The following is a 21,966-nucleotide window of genomic DNA, read 5'->3' as shown; positions in this document are numbered from 1 at the left end:
AAAGAATCGATTATTAATCAAATTTTATTAATCAAAATATTATCAATCAAGTATCAATAATACAACGTTTGACGTTGTAATACCTTTCGTCGGAGCCATGCAAGTGAATAAATTTTCATATTGTTATTAAAATAAATATTAAGAATTTTTACGAATGTCGATGATTTTATAAAAAATTAAACGAATATATTAAATTAATATGACGAAATAAATAATAATTATAATAACGATTGCATAGAATTTTATATATTTCATATAATTGCATAAGTTTTATACAAACGTACAAAATCAGATTATATATTTGTGATCGGGCAATAATGTGTTAATTGTAACATTTGGAAGACGTTCGAACGCAACAGTGCAAGAATTCGTATAAAGAATAAAAAGAGAGAGAAGAAAAAAAAAAACCGATTACACTCGTGGAATACATAAATGATCGCTTGTGATTGGAAGCACGTGCATGAAGTTGACCAAAAAAAAAAATAAAAAAATAAAAAAAAAAAAAAAAAAAAAATAAGAATAAACAAAAAAAAAAAAAAAAGAAAGAAAAAAAGAAAAATAAACGAAACGAAAAGATGAGGAGAATTACGAGATTAGAGTCGGTATGCTAGCGTAGGATGATTACAGTTATTTGTCGAAAACTGCCAAGAAGAAATTGTCTACTTTTTTGTCAGTGTCTCCTCTACAAAAGATTTCGCAATTGGTGTTGTGGGAGTGCAGCAGTATAAAAACTATGAAGAAGATGAAAAATGAAAAGGAAAGAAAAAAAAAAAAAGTAAAAAAAAAAAAAAAAAAAAAAAAGGAATTGAAACCTTTTTTGTTTTCATTATCTCGAAGAAGAGAAAGAATACAATGTCAGATATTTTTTTTTCTTTTTTTCTTTTTTTTTCGAAGCGTTTCAATAATCCTTACAATAATTCTTATCCAACGTATGTTTAATTTATATAAATATTTTCTTGTACGTAAAAGCAATTTCTCATTGAAATTATTACATACTTGAGAGATTATTAAAGGCCGAGTCTATTTAGGTCTAATTATGCACATAAATATGTAATAATGGTTAATTAAAGCGATAACGGAGACATTTCCCCCTTTTTTTTTTTTTCTTTTTTGCCCCCTTTTATGAAACAATATTATATATATTTATATAATACATACTTATAACATAGCGGGAATAACTTAATTTAATGTGTACATAATAAATAAATAAATAAATAAATAAATAAATAAATAAATATTTATATTGTTTTGTTGCATTGTATATGTAATATATATACATAATGTAATAATGAAATATATACGAATGACATAATACAAAAAATATATATATTGTATATATATATATATAAAATGATTACGTTATAAATAAATATATACAATGTAACGTAAAATAAGAAATTTCGTGAAGTTCGATTCGATTCGAAAAGTGGGCCAAAACTTTCGTCCGTGTTTAAAGCACGTGAGATGCATAAGGAAAGACTTTTGCGCAGTACTCGTGGATGATTATTTATACATACATACATATGTACAATACGTGCAAAATCTTTCTTCCCTATCGGCAAAACCCTTTCATATATATTGTATATATGTAAATATATATGTAAGTATACATGTACATATATATCTCTCTGTACAGGAAAAGCGACTAGAGGTTTCGTGTCAAGCATGCAGAACGCGAAACTTGGAGGAAAGTGAAACAGATTTTTCCCGTCACGATTGAATTTTTTCTTGTTTTTTATTTTTTTTTTTCTTTTTATTTTTTTATTTTTACTTTTTCTTATTTTTTTTTCCATGATTTTGTAATATTCACAGATCATATATTCGAAAACGAAGATATTTGCAATAAAAGATGTATCAATTTAAATGTACTTGTATAATCATAAATGCAGAACTTATGAAGGTTAAGGGTCGTAAAAAAAAAAAAAAGAAAAAAAAAAAAAAAAAAAAAAAAATCACTTTGTTCAATAGACGGAATTATTTATGAGATCAGATATTTATATATCAGTTTAAATGATGAATTTAAGATTTGTGATTGTATTAAAGTGCCAATCAACGAATGATTTCATTTCATAAGTGAGTAAAAAATGATCAAGATATATATATATATATGTGTGTGTGTATAGCTCTTAAATGATTCTCGATATTTTACATTTAGATTAGACATTTCAAACTTGTTTATCGAGATGCGAAAGTCCCGAAGAAAATAATTAACGAATAAAATTAACGAATAAAATTAACGAATAAAAATGGAATATAATTAACAAAGAATATCACGCATATAAAATCTTGCACATTATCATGGAACGTGCTTACGACTTAATCGATAACGCTGAAATTAAATTATTCGAATTTTTTAATCGTTCGAAGTGAGAGAAAGAGAGAAAGAGAGAGAGAGAAAGAGATGTCGACATCATTATAAAAAAAAAAAAAAAAAAAAAAAAAAAAAAAAAAAAAAATCAACAGGTGACATCAATCGTTTTAATATGCTTTTATATTTTAATATTGTCAAAATGTCGGATTATATATTGTATAAGTATTATATTAATGTTATTAAAATATAATTGTTAGATTAATGTTAAATGAGAATTGTTATTGTTTATTCGTTATCAGAGAGTTAAATTTTTCTTTTAAAAAATTATCAATAATATAATTATTAATGTAATAATAATTGAAAATTGTTCTTGTTTATATTGATCATTTAAAAATTAAATGTTTCTATAACGATTGCCGAAAATATAATTATATAGAATATATACGTTAAACGAAAGTTGTCCCGTCTTATATATTTATTATCACAAAATGAAGCAAATATAAAATGTAAAAAAGAATTTTTTTTAAACGTTTCTTTTTTTTTTTTTTTTTTTTTTTTTTTTAAGTGGCACAACTCCTCGTCAAATTAACAAATGCGATAAAAATAAATCGATAATACTAATATTAATTATCCTTTTTATTTTCCATAATGTATATTTTCGATTTTATTCCTTCCTTATTATTTCATTATACGTATAAAAAAAAAAGAAAAAAGAAAAAAAGAATAAATTTTATATATATAAAAAAATTTATATTGTTAACAAAAATATGTATTTCCGATCTAATAAATTCGATTAGTAACAACTACCTTAAAAATAGATTCTATGTGATGGGATGAGTATGGGGGATGAGGGGAGGCGAGAGGACAAGAGGCACACACAAACAAATAGCTTTTCCTATGGACGATTGCGTTTCAATGACGTCGTAGAAGATTCGTTGGAGAGGGACAGAGAATGTTGGGAAGGGTGAGAGAGAGAGAGAGAGAGAGAGAGAGAGAGAGAGAGAGAGAGAGAGAGAGAGAGAGAGAGAGAGAGAGAGAGAGAGAGAGAGAGAGAGAGAGAGAGAAGCATAAGCGGAATAACAGGAGGGTTTAGCGCGGCAGTTGCACGCTCGACACATAACGGTGTGTATCTGTTCCTTCTCGCGCACAAATTCAACGTGACAATACGAAAACGAAGTCAGTAATCAAAGTCGAAATCGAAGAAAAAGGAAGAAGAAGAAGAAGTAGAAGAAGAAGAGGAAGAGGAGGAGGAGGATAAACTGGCGCAGGGCCAAGGAGGATTCAACAATATAAAGATCACCGATCGAGCGTCATTCTTGATTACTCGCTCGTGCAACGTCGTCTCAAGTGCAGTGTCGGTGCATCTCTCTTTCTTTTTTCTTCTCTCTCTCTCTCCTTCTCTCTCTCTCTCTCTCTCTCTCTCTCTCTCTTTCTCTTTTTTCTCTCTTTTTTCTCTCTATTATTCTATTTCAAATAGAATCCGAATAAAATCACTTTTATTAATCATATATATATATATATATATATACATATAGATATATAGAAATTATAAATAATGACAAAGAAAGAAAGAGTTAAAATGATTGAGTAATTAAGTTAGAGAGAGAGAGAGAGAGAGAGAGAGAGAGAGAGAGACGAGAAGATGCGTGAATCTTTAATCGTGATAATTTTATCCGATTAATCAATCAGTGAATTGACAAGTGTTGAAATTATCCGTGAAGAAGAAAAAAGAAATAAAAAGAGAGAGAAAGAGAAAGAGAGAGAGAGAGAGAGAGAAAGAGAAAGAGAGAGATAAAGAGGGTGTGTGAGAAATAAAAAAAGATAGATAGAGAGAGAGAGAGAGAGAGAGAGAAAGAGTGAACACATCGTACAGATCGTGAGTTGTTTTCCCACAAATTCAATATTTTCAACGCTTCCTCGAAAGTCCTCAGGTTGAATGAAAAAGGTGTGATGATTCATACATACACGTCCCATAGTATACAGGTGGCTCGTAGAACACGTGGTTTACCCGTCTAATAGTCACGATGATATAGGATACTTCATCTCTTTCGTGGTTTTTCCCACCATATATATATAAATATATAATATAAATACATATATATATATATATATATATATATATATATATATATATATTCTTGTCTCTTTCTTTCGTTAGGATACACGTTCTTTTGCTTGAAACGTTAAATATGAATTTTCATTTCGTCTCTTTTCATTTCATTTTATTTCATTTTATTTCATTTTATTTCATTCCTTTTTTTTTTTACAGCCTCCCCCATTCCCGTCTTTTGTGTTCGTATAAGAGAACGATTATATATTCTTTTTTTATCTGCATTTAATTGGATCCAATATAAAAAATTGGTGTATCATCTTATACACACATATATATATATATATATATATATATATATACTATCTAATTAAATTGATAAACGAGGAGGAAAATGGGAAAAGAGAAAGAGAGATAGATAAATAAATAAATAAATGTATAAATAGATAGATAGAGATAGAGAAAGAGTTTAACGGATAAATAAATATAACTATACATTTTCACATCCTGTCACGAGAATGATCTTCTCTCTTTGGTATCTCATGGTAGCTTAGACTTAGTATATCCGGTCTGGTTATAGTTAAGTACTTGCGAAAGTTAGGATTTCCGGTACGTTAACTATGCTTCGAACAACGACAACGACGATAAAACGACATTTATTCGATCGGTCTTGAATATATATATATATATATATATATATATACATATATATATATATACGCATTCTTATATATACATACATATATATATCTTTACGTGCGTAAATACATACGTTTTGTCACCAATAGATATGACTCGCCTTCGATTTGCGAAGAAACGTGTCATACTTTCACTTCGACATAGCTGCACCATCGAAAAGATCGGCCCCCTCTGCCCCCACACCCCGCTGATTACCGCCCTTCGTTTTCTTGATCATTGGCTACGCGTGCCACGGCATGCGCTTTCCATATATACATGTATATATACAAAATATATATATATATGTATATATTCTATATCTAATCAATGTAATTAGAAACTTGTGTAGATCAAATTATATATATATATATATATATATATATATATATATATATATATGTATGTATGTATGTATGTATTCGTCGTATCTATGTTCGATATCGATGATCATTTTCAACTAATCTTAATCGAACTTAATTGTGCCTCGAAGCGGTAAAAGCGTTCGCAATATTCTAAAATAATCATTTCTAATCTCGTATATTAAAAGATTAATACATTTTCTTCTCGTTTCATATGAAAGCTCAAGAGAAAACGAAAATTTTCTCTATAAATATTTATTTGTTTAATTCATTTTAATTAGCCATTTGAATGTCGATCAATTATTGTAGATATTAGTTTTCTAATTTGAAATGAATTACGAACAACAAACATTTATATTTTTTTAAGAGTGACGTTTATCGTAAAAAAAAAAAAAAAAAAAAAAAAAAAAAAGAAAAAAAGAAAAAGAAAAAATGACAGAAAAATATTTTTTTCTTTTTTCCATTTGATAGAAAATCGATCTGTTAATCAAAGCGTATTAATTTAGACGTTTATCGTTCGAAAGATCCAACAATTAATATTTTGTTTCTTTTTAATTCGATAAAGAAATTCATTGATGATTGAAAAGAAAAGAGATCGAGTTAATTCATGGATAATAGATGTAAATTGTTATGTCATATACGCGTATTACGTATATTCATCTTTATATAACGAAGTATTATACATGATAGTTATTTACATATCCGAATGAAAAATAACAAGGAGATGGTTAACACCAATTAACCGCAAAATTATGTCAATAACAATGCAAATTGATCGTACCAGTTAATAGAACAGATGCGATATATATATATATATATATGTGTGTGTATGTGTGTGTGTGCGCGTGCGCGTATATATATATATATATATTTAATAATCTGGAAAATGAGATTCCTCGTAGAAAATTCACTCATCAGGGTAGGATCTTTAATTTATTAATAACGTTCTATTTTCATATGGTTCATGGACATAATATAACTATATCGTGCAATACGTTATCGTAACAACGATATCGATCGAACATTATATATATATATATATATATATATATCTACATATATATATATATCTATATATATATATATATATATATATCTACATATATATATATATACATATATATATATATATATATATATATATATATATATATATATGTAGAAACCTATCTCTTCTATATTAAATATACTATTCATAATAATACTATTAATTGATATAAAAGAGTATATTGAATATTTCAAAATATTTCATTAACCTACATTCTTCTTTAATTCGACATCAAATTCATTCGAAGAATTTGAGAATTTTTTCATCGATGAGTCAAGTCTTTTTCTTTTTTTTTTTCCAATCGAAAAAAGGATCTTCTCTACTATTACTACTACTAGTACTACTACTACTACTACTACTAATAATAATAATAATAATAATAATAAATTCTATAAATAGTATTAAAATGATTATATTTAAAATATATCTGACTAAAAAGATTATAGAAAATCATGATTCGTCGAAGTGATCTATCCTTTTGGAATCTTATTTATTATTATCCGGTAATAATTTATCATAAAGATTGGATCGACAATGACTTAACAAGTTTATCATTCGATAACGAGAATGACCTACGAAAGCAGATGATTAACGACACACACACACACACACAGAAAGATTATGCACACATGTACGCACACACGTACGCATGCATGTATGCAGAAACACATGAAATACTAGCAGGCAGATACGCAAAGTCAAAGAATAATATACAAACGATGACGTCGTCGTCGTGAATGTAAAATTACAAACCCCTTCAAATTATAACGGAACCACAACTGCTTATCAAATTATGTAACACAACGTTTAACGAAGAAACAAGAAGAAATAATAGTCGAACACGGAGAAAGTAATACGTGTGTCCTGTTTGGCAAGATCAATAATGATCATTTTTCGATTCTATCGGCCGTAAGAAGATTGATATCGAACGTATATGTATATAACTATTTACGTACGTACGTACGTACGTATGTACGTATATAATGCGTATTTACTTCGATCATGCTCATATGATAGAAAATAATGACAAACTTTCGAAGAAATTCAAATGCCGTGTATGTAACGATTGGTATTTCATTCCAACAACAGTCATCGTAATTTATCGATTTTATTAAATCGATTCATTGATTCACGTGATTTACTCAGAAAATTATCTGTCGAATGAATGATATCTGGTTTGAATAAACCTTGAACTTTCGTTGGAATGGGGAGGGGGAGAGAGAGAGAGAGTGTGAGAGAGAGAGAGAGAGGGAAATTATTGGGAGGAGAGGTGGGGGGAAAGATGAAGAAAAAAAAAAAAAATTAAAACGTACAATTTCGCGGACGTCTTCTCCATTAGTAATCGTTTATCTATCCGACTATCTATCATTTTCATTCGATTCAAGTACCCATACTTTATATATCTACGTAATTGCATAAAATCGTACACGAGAAGAATTTTATCGTAGAAAATGGAACATTGTAATTTCTTTCGCGACAGTGATTCTAGTTGCGTGCAACACTGAAACGAACGTATTAGAAAAGTGGATAAAGCGAAAGGTTGCATCAACGTTTCACCTGTGTTCAACTTGTATAGTTCTTTTTTTTTTTTCTTTCTTTTTTTTTTCTTTTTCCTTTTCTTTTAGCGTGTTCTCTTTTTCCTTTATGTTATATTAAGAAACGAGAGACGAGGTCTCGTAATGTCTGGAAATATATCGACGTGTCATTTATTAATTCAATAAACAATCGTTATTAATATTTCAAATGGAAATGATCATTTTTATCTAATCGCGTGATTAGAACATTATTACAATTGGTTTGGAAAGAAAAAGAAAAAGAAAAAAAAAAAGAAAGAATTAGAAAAACAATCAATCTCGACGATTCTTTCGTTTGAAATGATTCCAATGAATTAAGAAAAAAAAAGAAAAAGAAGAAAAAAAAAATCGAAGTCTAATAGACAAAAATTATAATTTTTCTTATAATTAACGTGATCATATAAATTATTTCAATAGATTAAAAAAAAAAAAAAAAAAAAAAAAAAAAAAAAGAATCATAGAATCGTGGACGTATTCGCTTAAAATTATCATTCATATAATACTAGCTGCTATATGATGATAAAATTATTCCAAAATGATTGACAAGAACAGAAAAATCAATGAGCCTCGTCTACGTAATTCGTTTTAAATAATAATTACCATAACAACGCGATTATAAATTCAATAAGTTATTCTGATTAATAATTTCAATCAATTAAAAAAAAAAAAAAAAAAAAAAAAATCCAAAGAATCTCTTCGGCGTATTCGCCTTCGACGAAACATGAATAAAATTCCAAATGCGAGATATCGACGTAGCTGAGAAAGAGAGGGGAGAAGACAAGAAAGAAAGAAAGAAAAAAAAAAGCAGAAAAAAAAAAAAAAGAAATATATAAATCGAAGGAGCCTTGACATGACCTTCGACTTCCGCAAGGGCTCGTCGATTTTTCCTTTCAATGGAACAGCACGCAAGCGAATTGCATTCTAGAGAATCCTCTTCGTGGCATTGTACTGCACTAAGTGCCAAGGAACAATGAGCTATGAGAGAGTATAATGAGAATTTGAAGAATTTGATAATGTTGAAAGCTACGTTGTAGCGATATATATATGGAAAAAAAAAAAAAAAAAAAAAAAAAAAGAAAAAAAAAAGAAGAAGGAAGAAATGCTTCGAGAATGCGGATAAAAATATATATCGACGTATCAGAATCGATAATACGGGTTAGAGATACTCAAATGATGATTCATTAAGTTAAAATAAAATCCTATTCGTTAGGAAAGTTTTTTTTCCTTTAATATCTTGACATTAATAATATCAGTGATAGATTAAAAATGTTATAATATCTCTTTACTGTATAAAGATTTGACCAAAAAGAAAAAGTATAATTAATTGGATAAATATTATTTTTCCAAATCGTTGATTTAAACTACTTTCACAGAGTAATTAGCATAGATAAATATGAGAAATAAATGAATATAAAAGGGAAACGAGTTCGTCGTCGTCGTCGTCGTCGTCGTTCGAGCGTTTCGATTAGAATCTTTCAGTTTTTTTTTCTTCTTTTTTTCCCCCTTTTTTTTCTTTTTTTTTCTTTTTTTTTTTTTTTTTTTTTAATTCCCGAAGGTAAACGTACGATGATAAACGGCAAATGGAAACACGGCCAGCATGTTGACACGAGATGAAATTAACTTGGTCACGTTTATTTATTCTACAAATGTTTCTATCACGAAGGTCTGCGAAGAGGTCATTTACAGTCGTCGACAGATATACTCGGGAGAATTTTCTTTTGAAATAAAATTTTCGAATTATTCGTTTTTCTTTTTTTCTTTTTTTTTTGTGTTTACTAGAAATTTTTGTGGTTTCTTTTTTTTTTTTCTTTGTGTTTTTTTCTTTCTTTCCTTTTTTTAAGCGAGGACAATCAACGATTCGTAAACGTAATTGACTTTGATTCCAGATTTAATAGAATATAGTATGATAGTCATATACATTATTTTCGATAATAAATTCATAGAAAAAGAAAAAAAGAAAAAAAAAAAGAGAAAAAAAAGGAGGAATGAAATTTAACGATGATCGTTTGGACAAAATCGAATCATTAACCTTGTGTGTATTTTATTTGTCTTTATGGTTGTGGCCCGTTAAAACGACAAAAAGCATTTATAAACCGGTATCGGGTGCCAATCAATTCAATTTCGCGTTTGCCTTCGATAACTTCGCCGACGAGGTGGAAAATCGTGAAATTAATTTCGTACGTGTTAAATATTTGCGAAGTCATAAACGATTATAAAAAATATATATATATATATATTTTTTTTTTTTGTTTGGATACAAGAAATGAAGAATCAAATTTTTATGAAAGAAAACTAAATAAACCTTCTATGACATCAGATGATCAAAAAAAGAAAAAAAGCCATACACATACATATATAAACATAAGAATTTAGAAGAAAAAATAAATAAATAAAAATAAATATATATATATATATATTTAATTTTTATATTTTCGTCACTAAAACAATTTAGTTCATATTCGAGGATAAATATTTGCTAAATACAAATTATGATATTATATATTGACAATTCATCAATAATAAAATTAAAATTCGCTAAGTATTAATTCTTTATTTAGACACGAAGAAAAAAAAAAAAAAAAAAAAAAAAAAAAAAACTTGAGTAAAGAATTTTTATCGCACTAACAAGTAATAACAATAATAATAATAATAAAAAGAAAAATAAATAAATAAATAAAAAGTCATGTCGTCCTAATGAGAACGGGATAAAAAAAAAAAAAAAAAAAAAAAAAAAGAAAAAAAAAGAAAGAAAGAAAAAGAGAAAAGTGTTCGAGATTACTTAACGTTGGCGTTAATTGGTAACCAGAGATGTTAACTCGTTTCACATATTAGCAAAGAGAGTAGAAAAAATCGAAAGAGCAACGACAGTTAAGGAAAGTGTAACCGATAATATAATATACATACATACATAGATATATCGAAGAAACAAATACATACATATATTCATACATACTGAAGAAACAAATACATACATATATACATACTGAAGAGGATCGAGAAAAGAGAAGAAAGATGAGAAAAAGGAGTTGGAAGTGGAGGTGGAGGTGAAGGAGGACGACGAAGGACGAAGGAGGACGAAAAGAACCGGCAAATGCGGTAATACGAGAGAGGAGGCATCGGGATGAACGAGAGACGAGCAAGAATTATGCAAGAGTTTCAACTCTTGCACGAGTTGCCTCGACGAAGCAAGCCGGTCAATGCCAAGGTGTTCCACCTCTGCGAATCAACTGAACGATGACCACCACGAAGGATTCTCATTGGGAAGAATTTTTTGCTTGGGTGAAAAATAAAAGGACGTGCAAATAAACGTCGCAAAATTATTTTTTGAGGTCACGTTATTTTCATGCTAAAAAGAGAGAGACAGACAGAGAGAGAGAGAGGGAGAGAGATAGAGAGAGAGGGAGAGAAATATATATATATATATATATATTATTTTGCAATAGCTTGAATGCTTCTTAAAAAAAGAAAAAGAAAAGGAAAAAAAAATGGCCTTTATATTTCTCTTTGATGTTTCATCTCTCACCTTATCGCGGCCATGATAAACAGATTTTGAAGACTAACGAAATACGAATTTATTATTATTATTATTATTATTATTATTATTATTATTTTTTTTTTTTTTTTTTTTTTTATATAAGAGACGAAATTTCGAAACTTCCTTTTTCTACGTATGTACGTACGTATATACGTGCAAAATCGAAACGATTGTTAATCGAACGTAAAAAAAAAAAAAAAAAAAAAAAAAGAAAAAAGAAAAAAGAAAGAAAAAAGAAAAAAAAAGTAATACACAAAGGATATAGGACGTGTATTTTTCTGCTGAACGGTGAACGGGGAGAGAATCGTTGAGTATCGTTAAGCTCGCTTACTCGGCGAAAGTGTAGCGTCGAATAGGTAACATTATACAATATCAAGAGTACCAGAACGTAGAGAAAAGAGAAAGATATATATATATAGGGTGTCCCATTTGAAGTTTCTCATACAATATTTTTCTCAAAATAATTAATTCGTTCGAGAGAGGAAAGAAAAATAATAAATAAATAAATAAATAGAAAAAACAAAAAAAGAAAAAAACTTTCGAATAAAATTAATCTAATAAATCTTAATAAATTAATCTTTCGGTTATATGTTAGAATATGCTACTATGATTTTATTAAACTGATCTTTAATACGTGCGTTTGTTTTTTTTTTTTCTTTCTATACCGGATAACACTTTTAAATACAATCATTTTAATTATATTAATTAGGTTATTAGGTTATTAGGTTGTTTAGATTTATTTCGTATTGAATTCAATTCATCTCGACGTTTAAAGTTGGCCTAAATAAAAACAATAGTTATAAAAAGACAAAGGTCACTTTGAACTGTCTTCAGAGAAGATCAGTGCTCGTCGTTAAAATGTTAACCCTTCTTGAAACGTTTTTCTTTTTCTTTTTTTTTAACATTCTTTTTAACATTATTTTTTTTTTAAAGTTAGAAAACAGTTCGAGAATTAATTGCGTGCGAAACTTCAAATGGAACACCCTATATATTCACACACAACACACACACACACACACACACACACACACACACACACACACACACACACACACACACACACACACACACACATATATATATATACAGAGAGAGAGAGAGAGAGAGAGAATTGCATTCTAAAAAAGATTGTACTCGGTTAACTCGTTTCCTAGTTTTATAAAGTCATCGATAAATCGAGCTCGATATTTCAATGGATTGGTTCAACGAAATTTAAAGAGATCATTTTTTATTTGAGAAAGAAAAAAAAAAAGAGAAAGAGAGAGAGAGAGAAAGAAAAGAAAGCATTTAGGTACATCTACAAAAATCGATACTAACTGAACAGTTGTTGAGCATACGGTAAAACGATCTACGCGATCGACTGCTATCTAACCTTCTCCAAGCGATTCATTAATACATGACATCAGGTAGAACATAACTATCAGATGTCGGACTAATATGGATCACCTAGAAGGTTCTCCTATCTGTGATGATCAAAGTCTGATGGGATCATTTACCATCCCGATTATTATTTTCCATCCTCGTATCGACTTTCTTCTTCTTATTTACGTTTTACGTACTTAGAACATTATAAACGCTTATAAGATGTTTATAATTTATAAAAGTATTATCGTTTATCTCGTAGAGATTTTTTGTGGTTGTTATTGTTGTTGTTGTTTTTTTTTTGTTTTTCTTTAATTAACGCGGTTTACCGTCACATGCATGATTTAATTTAATTTCAATTTTTTGTCTTGTTTATCTATCCTTCTCGTTTACATAACTTTTTTTTTTTTATTTTTCTTATACATACAGCGAAGGATTCAAATTTAATATATAACTTATAAAAGGATAAAAAGATATTAACATTGTACCATGTAAGAAGTATAATTACTTTTTTGTTTGTTTGTCTTTTTAAATTGCCACGTGAATCACAGCTGATATTCATTTAACAATTATTAAAGAGATCATTTCATTATTATTAATGTATTTTTTTCTTGTATATATTTTCTTTTTTTTATTTTTCCATATAATGTAACATAGATGACAATTGATTTTCCTTAACTACTGTCAGATATCTATCTTTTTTTTTTTTTTTTTTTTATACAATTTTAATCACATGAGATATAGTTAGACTAAAATGTATTTTCTTTCTTTCTATTTAATTATTTCTTCGGAATATCTTTTTTGAATAACATATAAAAGATATTAAAAAAAAAAAAAAGGACATTTTTAGATCAAATTTATTTTATCAGTGAACGTATTAATAAAAAACAGAAAAATAAGAAAACGGGGGGAGGGTTCCGGGAGAAAAAAAAAAAAAAAAAAAAAAAAAAAGAAAAAAAAGGAGAAATTACGAACTATAATTGTAAATGAATATTTCGAGAGCGTACGCGGAATTATTCAATAATAATGTGACGTTACTGAAAAGAAATTAAATGTTAATCCGTGTTAGGGGATTACGATGCGAAACAAAAAGGAAAGTAGTCAAAGGCGTAAAGTCAATTGAATAACGGTAAATCCGGAGTTCTTACGTCGGGGGGATTATTTACGTCGTCCTTGTGTGCGGATACGGGATAAGTGAAATAACCATACCGTTACGGCCGACGTAACGTTTTCACGTTATAATATAACGAGAAACGAAAGAATAAAGAATATTATAAAAGAAAATGAAAAAGAAAAAGTGGAGAAAACATGTTTCCAGAATCATCGGTATTATTAAGAGAGATCGACGAATATATAGTGTCGATCTCACATCGATTCCGTTCTAACTTTTACCTCCTAATGTATATATGTATATATATATATATATATATATATAATTCTTTTTTTTATCGTAGGATCGTAGGATCGTAGGATCTTGAAATATCGGTGAATCATAGAAACATATTATTGCGTCACTTCCGTGCAAGACTCGTTTCCGACTAGTTCGATTCAAGCTAAGTGAGAGATCAATCTAATGTTTCTATAAGAGACCGCAAAATCTCGCTCTCGCATGACGATAAAAAATTGTCGAACGATAGCGAAAAGAGAGCTTATCGATTGGACGACGGTACAAACTTTCTTTTTACTATATTGTATGTATATATTTACAAAAAAATATAAAAAGAAAGTTTCTATTGTAAAAAAACAAAAAAGAAAAAACGATACACACACACACACACATATATATATATATATATATATATATATATATATATACGTACACATGTTATTTTTAACGATAAAAATATCATATATCTGATAGTAAATATGTAGACTATCATATATACGTATATACAGCAAATATACTGTAGAGTAATATTATCATATATGAAAAAAGAAAGTTTCTATTATATATATATAATAGAATATATATATATATAAAGAAAAAAAAAGTACAAAAGGGATATCCATATATTTATATACAATTTTTAAAAATAATAATACATTATCATATATGATATATAATTTACAATAGAGAAAACTTTATATTATAGTACGTGCAATAGATAAAGAAATTAATAAAATTAATAATCCCGATTAGGATATTAATCATTTTATGAATATCGTTTCGAAATAAATATTTATCATTTATTTATGAATCAATTTGACAAATTAATTTTGTTTCTTTTTCATTAATCGCATAATTAACGTTAATGCGATACAAAAAGAAAAAAAAAAAAAAGAACTAATTAAACTACTTGTCATTCGTATCTTCATTACGATCAATTGGGAACGATAGAAGTATATTATTCCTTCAGTTTTGAATATTGATATCTTCTAGTTTCGTTTTCGATTAAAATTTCGTAGGGTAGGGTAGTAACGACAGAAGAGATAATCGATGAGAAAACTATCGTCAATCGAGAGTACGCAGACTTGCGACGAAGAACTTCCTCCTTTCGAACTGGTATACATACATACATCCATACATACATACATATATATATATATATACGTATATACATACGTACATGCATATATATATATATATATATATATATATATATATATACGTATATGTTTACGTGTATCTGTACACATATAGGATAAATTCACGCATATACATATGAACATAGATGAAAAGTCTATTTCTTGGTGCAGTGGCTGTACACGATTGGAAATGGCTCCACCTTTCCGTACGTCCTTGGCGGACTGCCGGTGCACTCTGAGAAAGGCGATGAAAATTGTGCCAGTCACGTGTATCATGTCGGTGCGAACGCTCGCACCGCGTCTTTCCTCGTTCGTTCTCGAAATTCGAGAATCGAAATCGAAGGGAGACGACGTAATAGAATCAACGAGATCGAACGTACGATATATTATTATATCTCCGTTAAATCGACGATAATTAAGAAGTGCCTTTGAAAAGTGATCGAGATAAAACATACAATAAAGGAAAAAAAAAAAAAAAAAAAAAAAAAAAAAAAAAAAAAAAAAAAAAGAAACAAAAAGAAGAAAAAAAAATATAAGAAAAAAAGAAAAGAAAAAGTAGAATGGTGAACGAATAAAAAAAAAAAAAAAAAAAAAAAAGAAAAGTCAAATTTTTTCCCTTTGAAGATCCAAAGTCAAATTGCATTGTCAAAAGGAAAAAAAGAAGAAGAAGAAGCAGAAGAAGAAGAAAAAGAAGAAGAAGAAGAAGAAGAAGAAGAAGAAGAGAAAAGAAAAAAGTTCGTTCACATAGAGAAATCGCTTTATTTTTCTCTTTCTCTGTCTCTCTCTCTCTCTCTCTCTCTCTCTCTTTTTCTCTCTCTCTTTTCTTCTTTCTCGTTCGTTGTTAAAACTTCCGTATCTGTGAAGGAAGTATATTACATCGGATGACAGTTAAATCGCCGGTATCTGCGAACGCATGTAATAAGAAATCTTTAAAAAGGATCGTTATTTCTTTCTTTCTATCTTTCTTTCTTTTTCTTTTTCTTTTTTGCTAATTCTCTTTCATATTTCTGATTAATACTGATTACATACTCGAGAAGAGAAATCATTTATAATTTTGTTCATTAACGTATCATCCTAAATATGATTTTCTCAAAGAAAAGTTTACGAGGAGAAGAAGTTCCGTGTTCTATAGAACGTTCGTTAGTTCCGTCTTAGATAGAAACTCGTGTACGTCCATTTATATATATATATATGTGTGTGTGTGTGTGTGTGTTTGTGTACTTGCAAGAAAGAAAGAGATAGAAAGAGATAGTATATGTGTTAAGAAAAAAATCGTTAAAGAGATACGAGAAACGCGATTGCGTATGTTACTTCCGTTAGATCAACGAAAATGGTCCATAATATATATATATTTATATATATATATATATATATATATATATATATATATATACATATACTTGGAATATCGTGACTTGTTTATCTATCATAATGGATGGTGCAGTTTAGACGATAATGCAACCGGAGAAAACGTGGAATCGTGCACAAGTCGATTAGCTTCGTTATTCGCTCTCTGAAGTCATTACGTTTAGAAGTTGTTCGACTACACCGTTGACCCGTGAACATTTGTCGACTAAGAAACGAAACAAGACGAAACGAAAGAACGAACGAACGAAAGAACGTAAGAACGTAAGAACGTTCACCGATTGCTCGCCAGCGAAAGGCGTGGCAAAACGCTAACGCTGCTATCTCCTATATAACTTACGATTCTAAATCGAATTGGGGATTGCTATGGGGTAAAAAAAAAAAAAAAAGGAAAAAAAAATTGTTAAAGAATTCGTGAAATTCGAAAGATAAAAAATATCCTCAATCTTTGCGTATCTCTCTCTCTCTCTCTCTCCCTCTCTCTCTTTGTCTCTTTTTTTCTTTCTTTCTCTCTCTCTCTCTCTCTCTCTCTCTTTTTTTTGTTCTTCTTATCGAAAACGAAAGACTTTCGCGTTCGCATCAAACCGAGACGATAGTTCTACATCGTCGGGGATCCTAATATCGTTACGAATTAGTTAATTAATTAACGTAACTCGTATTGAGATTCTAACGATCTTGCGGAGAACGCAAGAACAAAAACATATTCTTTTTCTTTTTCTTTTTTTTTCTGTCAAGACAAATTAAATGCAACTAATAACGTTATTACGTAAAGAATTATTAGCGTGAGAATATTTGTTAATGTTATTCGATAATTCGATATTATGTTTTGGGAAAAATTGCGTGACGTAGTTTTTCGTTTCGTTTCTTTTTTTCCCCTTCCCCTGACTCTCCTCAAAAAAGAAAAAAAGAAAATATTACGATTTATTATTTCATCGTATGTAAAAAAAAAAAAAAAAAAAAAAAAAAAAAAAAAAAAAAAAAAAAAAAAAGCGATAAAAATACAATTAATCATTAACGAGAGGAAGTATAGAAATTAAATTAGAATAAGTTTCAGAATCAAAGTCTATATATATATATATACATCTCATTAATTGAAATTGTGTTTATTTAATTTCAGATGACTCGCAAGGCAAACTTCCAGGGACGATTGATCCTGATTCTAGCATTAATAACGATATGTATGACTATCGTCCAATCGACGAAGACAAAAGAAGAAAAGATCGATATTGGTAATGATAGTAGGGAAAAAAGACACGTAGGAATCACTGAAGTATCGTCCACCGATCGAGGAGAACGATCTACTAATATACCAAACATTCGAGTTTTCAACAAGTCATCATCGAGTAGTAAAAGCAATGAGATAAGCTCAGAAACAGGAAGGAAAGTGTCCCATAGATTGATCGGAGGTCATTTGAGAGATGACAGGGTAAAAAAATTATGCGATGTAAAAGATGAGGATATGTTAACGTCGTCGGCTGGTAATGGTAAAGAAACAAAAAGTTCACTACGTAGTGACGATGACGACGAAAGGAAAACTCTGTCACAACAGGTAAAGGAGGGTAAATATGGTCTGATACAAAATGAAATATATGAAAATGAGGATAAACCGAGGCGACCGGGTATCATAAGTTATCTCGATAATCCCGAGGTACCAAGGGATACCATTGAAAATCTCGGTGGTCTTGATGAGGATGAAATATGGTTGGCGGAAAATCATTTGCTTGTATTAAAGGGCGGTAATTTTCCGGGACGTGGTCCAACAAATCGGCCGTCGTTTTATCCGTCGAATAAGAACAAAGAAAAGTGGCCACCGATCGATAATTATCAAGCACCTAAAAGACAGGTCAAAATACCGTCTAAACCAAAAGTACCACCACCATTTCCTGTACAGCTTAAGGATGGAGGACCGATACAGATTATTGGGATCAATGGTAGTACAGAAATCGAAAACGTTACGTTAGATCGAACAATGGATCCTTTTTATGGGAAGGGAGGTATTTTACCAGGGGATGGACCGTTCTTTACGATAACATCAAACGGTACAATCGTCGTACCAGATTTTGATTTTAATTCTACGACGGATGATGTTAATGGTTCAACCGTTACAAATGACGATGGAAAAAATATCAAATCCGAGGAACCACCAATTTTCTATCATGCAATACCACCTGGCGCTGTATTTGTACCACCACCAAGCAATCGTTCCGATTACGATGACGAGGATCAATCGATATATTATCCACCACCGTATAGCTTTTATTATCCGCAAGATAATACTACGTCAGTACCACCAGGTCCTTTAGTACCTGGTATCATTTTACCACCACCGCCAGACTTCTTTTCATCACTCGAGGAAAAGAAAACTACGACGAAGAAATATACTAAACGTCCAGGCACCTCGATGCTTCCAAAATCAAGACCGACTTATCTTCCACCGAGAAAGCTTACTACGAGAAAACAATGGGAAAGTACGACGGTCGTGCCAAGAATAAGTACAACGCAATTGCCACGTACGAGAATATACAATTCATCGATGTTAAAGAATTTAACGGGAACACCCGTTACAAGGATTCGTTCAAGTACCGTACCTTACGAAGAAGTTACAACTGTTGTACCAGAAATACGATCTACTTTAAGAAATAATAATAAATATTATGGCGTTAGTTCATTGATTGGAAATAGAGTGATCGAAACTAGTACAGAAGATAAGGTTCAAACATGGCCCAGATCGACCAATAGCAAATCTCTTCCGGTATTGACTTATTATGCTTCAACGACACCTTCGTCAATCGATGAATCCGTGGAAGTGACACCAGCTTCTATCAAAAACGTTATAACGACCGAACAACCAGTAAACTTACCGAACAGAGCATCATATTATTTCTATGAGGAATCTAATGATGGTAACGTTGCTAGTACCGTAGAATCGGCACCAGTTTATTATCAGACTACTACGGAATCCCCTTATTATAAACTCGAAACGCTTTCTCAACAATCAAGAGACGAGAAACCATATTATAGAATCGAAACTAATTCACCAAAGGATATTTCTTCATCGAGAGATTACAATGTCAAACTGATAGATGCCCTTGTTGATAATCCTCAAATATTTCAATATAGGGGTTCCGAAGATTCGTCTACGAAATATGATTCAACATTGGATAGAGATCAAGGCGAACGATTATTGGCGGATCAAGCTCCGATCTATTATCAAACGATAACACCTCGTCCGTCTTTATCATTACAACGATCCTATTACACTACACCAAAATCTTCTTCTAGGTATTATCAAGAATCGAAAGAACGAGTTGACAATAGACAAGATACTATATCTAAACCAATTTATCAATACAGTTTCGAAGTAACTGATTATTCGAGGAGAGATCAGGATCAACGACCTTATTATAGACAACAAAATGAACGTGTCACGTACGATTATCAAACAGTTAAATCTAATAACAATCAACGATATAATTATGAGAACGATCAACCGGATAAGGTACCTTACAAAATTCAAAGTCACATATATCCATCTACGACTGGTCGATCAACGTTAAACGTTACTCCCAATCCTCAGCATGCATATTTCACGCGACAAGAGGAAAGACTTTTGGACGACGTTACGAAAGAATACTTTACGATATTTGGTAAGAAAATTAATGGAAAGGAAACACAAAGTACTACGCCGATTTATAACAAGGCCAATCACGTTACGGAGAAACCCAATTACAATGTTAATAGATATGTATCAAATGATTATAACGTACCACCGGAGATTACTTATAGAGATCAGTTATATTACGATAACGATGCACCACCACCACCACCAAATCTAGAAAGTGATACACGCGTTAATTATCGCCGACCTTTACCACCTATCAATCCAGACAGCGAATTTATTGAAGTATTCGATCCAAAACAACGTGGACAACCGTATGTTCAACAAGAACCAACAATTTCCCTTAAGGACGATATACTTGTTAATTATCGTAATCCAAGGCCATCGATAAATCCCGATGCCGAATTTATTCATCCTATTTCTATACCTAATCAAGGTTCTGTTAATACTGAAAAAAATAGTGCATACTTTGCTTATAGATTACCAGGCGACGGTGGTCATTTTTATTTCCTTACGCCTCAAGCGATTAGGCAAGAACAAAATGGAGGAGATAGTGGTAGTAATGATAATGACGATGACAGTGATGGTGGTGGTGGTGGTGGTAGTACTGATGGTTATTACTATCCAAAGCCAAAAGGTCCGAAACTTTTACGACGTAGAAGAAATCTTTATAACGTATAATAAGCGTTTCTTTTAATTCTTTAGTTAAAAATTCAATTAGGCAGTTGTCCGATGCCATATGTATTAGAATGTTACAAGTGCCGAGAAGATGATGCGTGTCATAAATGTGCGATCGAAACTTTCGGAATATTTATTATCTTTCTGTAAATATCAGGATATTATATAAGTTAAGATAGTTATTAGGCATTAAAACCTTTAAGTTATGCAATCTAGTTAATCATTTCCTTTCATTATTATTGACACGGATTAACGAGATGTTATTTCCTCCTCCCCCCCGCCCCCGTGCGAAGCTAAGTACATAGAACGCCGAGCGATTGACCGAAATGTACTTGCGCATTGTCTGTGATTGCAATGTATACTTATACACGTACAAGATTGTATATGTACGTTACGATAAATAAATTGCGGGACACATCGTATTTCCTTTATACTATTACTATTACAAAAGCTATTCAAGTTGGTTTCTCCTTTTTTCTTTTTTCATTTTTCTTTGTATTTTATATTTTTTTTTTTTTCTTATTGTCATCCTGATTTTTATATATATATATATATATATGTATATATATGTACTACTTCGTTATCGTATTTATTTTATTGTAACTTTTATTTTTTCTTTTTACGAATATTACGAATATTATCGAGATCAATAATAATGGATTCGTTTAAATTTTTTCTTTGCAAAGTTTCATGACTAAATATTACGAGCTCCCTTTAATAGACTGTATAGTATATTAATTTTAATTCTTCGAAAATGTTTAATCGAATAATTTATTACAATCTATGTATGAAGTAATAAAAAAATGTCCTTATGGATTATTCTAATAAAAATTTTATGTGTTTAAACGAACGTAAGATAGA

The 21,966-nt window shown here is 30.0% G+C and overlaps 2 protein-coding genes across 8 annotated transcripts in view; one reads left to right on the top strand and one right to left on the bottom strand.

Moving 5' to 3' along the window:
• The window catches only part of Naa15-16 (N-alpha-acetyltransferase 15/16), a 42,676-nt gene that overhangs the window by 17,316 nt on the left and 3,394 nt on the right, over window positions 1–21,966 (bottom strand). The gene's annotated exons all lie outside the window — the stretch shown is intronic.
• Window positions 3,424–21,656, top strand: LOC118443422 (uncharacterized). 7 transcript variants are annotated; one of them, XM_035870415.2, is made up of 2 exons: window positions 3,424–3,665; window positions 17,926–21,656. In XM_035870415.2, the coding sequence occupies exon 2, from the start codon at window positions 17,926–17,928 to the stop codon at window positions 21,106–21,108; it is 3,183 nt and encodes a 1,060-aa protein (XP_035726308.2). In that variant the 5' UTR covers window positions 3,424–3,665; the 3' UTR covers window positions 21,109–21,656. The 7 variants fall into 7 exon arrangements, with proteins under 7 accessions (XP_035726308.2, XP_035726340.2, XP_085520958.1 ...); XM_035870447.2 differs by having other exon boundaries at window positions 3,424–3,669; XM_085664832.1 differs by lacking the exon at window positions 3,424–3,665 and adding an exon at window positions 4,020–4,187.

Source organism: Vespa mandarinia, chromosome 2, assembly GCF_050613455.1.
Source record: "Vespa mandarinia isolate Hongniang chromosome 2, ASM5061345v1, whole genome shotgun sequence".
Classification (NCBI taxonomy): domain Eukaryota; kingdom Metazoa; phylum Arthropoda; class Insecta; order Hymenoptera; family Vespidae; genus Vespa; species Vespa mandarinia.
The sequence above is the reverse complement of the archived record's forward strand: the minus strand, read 5'-3'. Positions and strand labels throughout refer to the sequence as shown.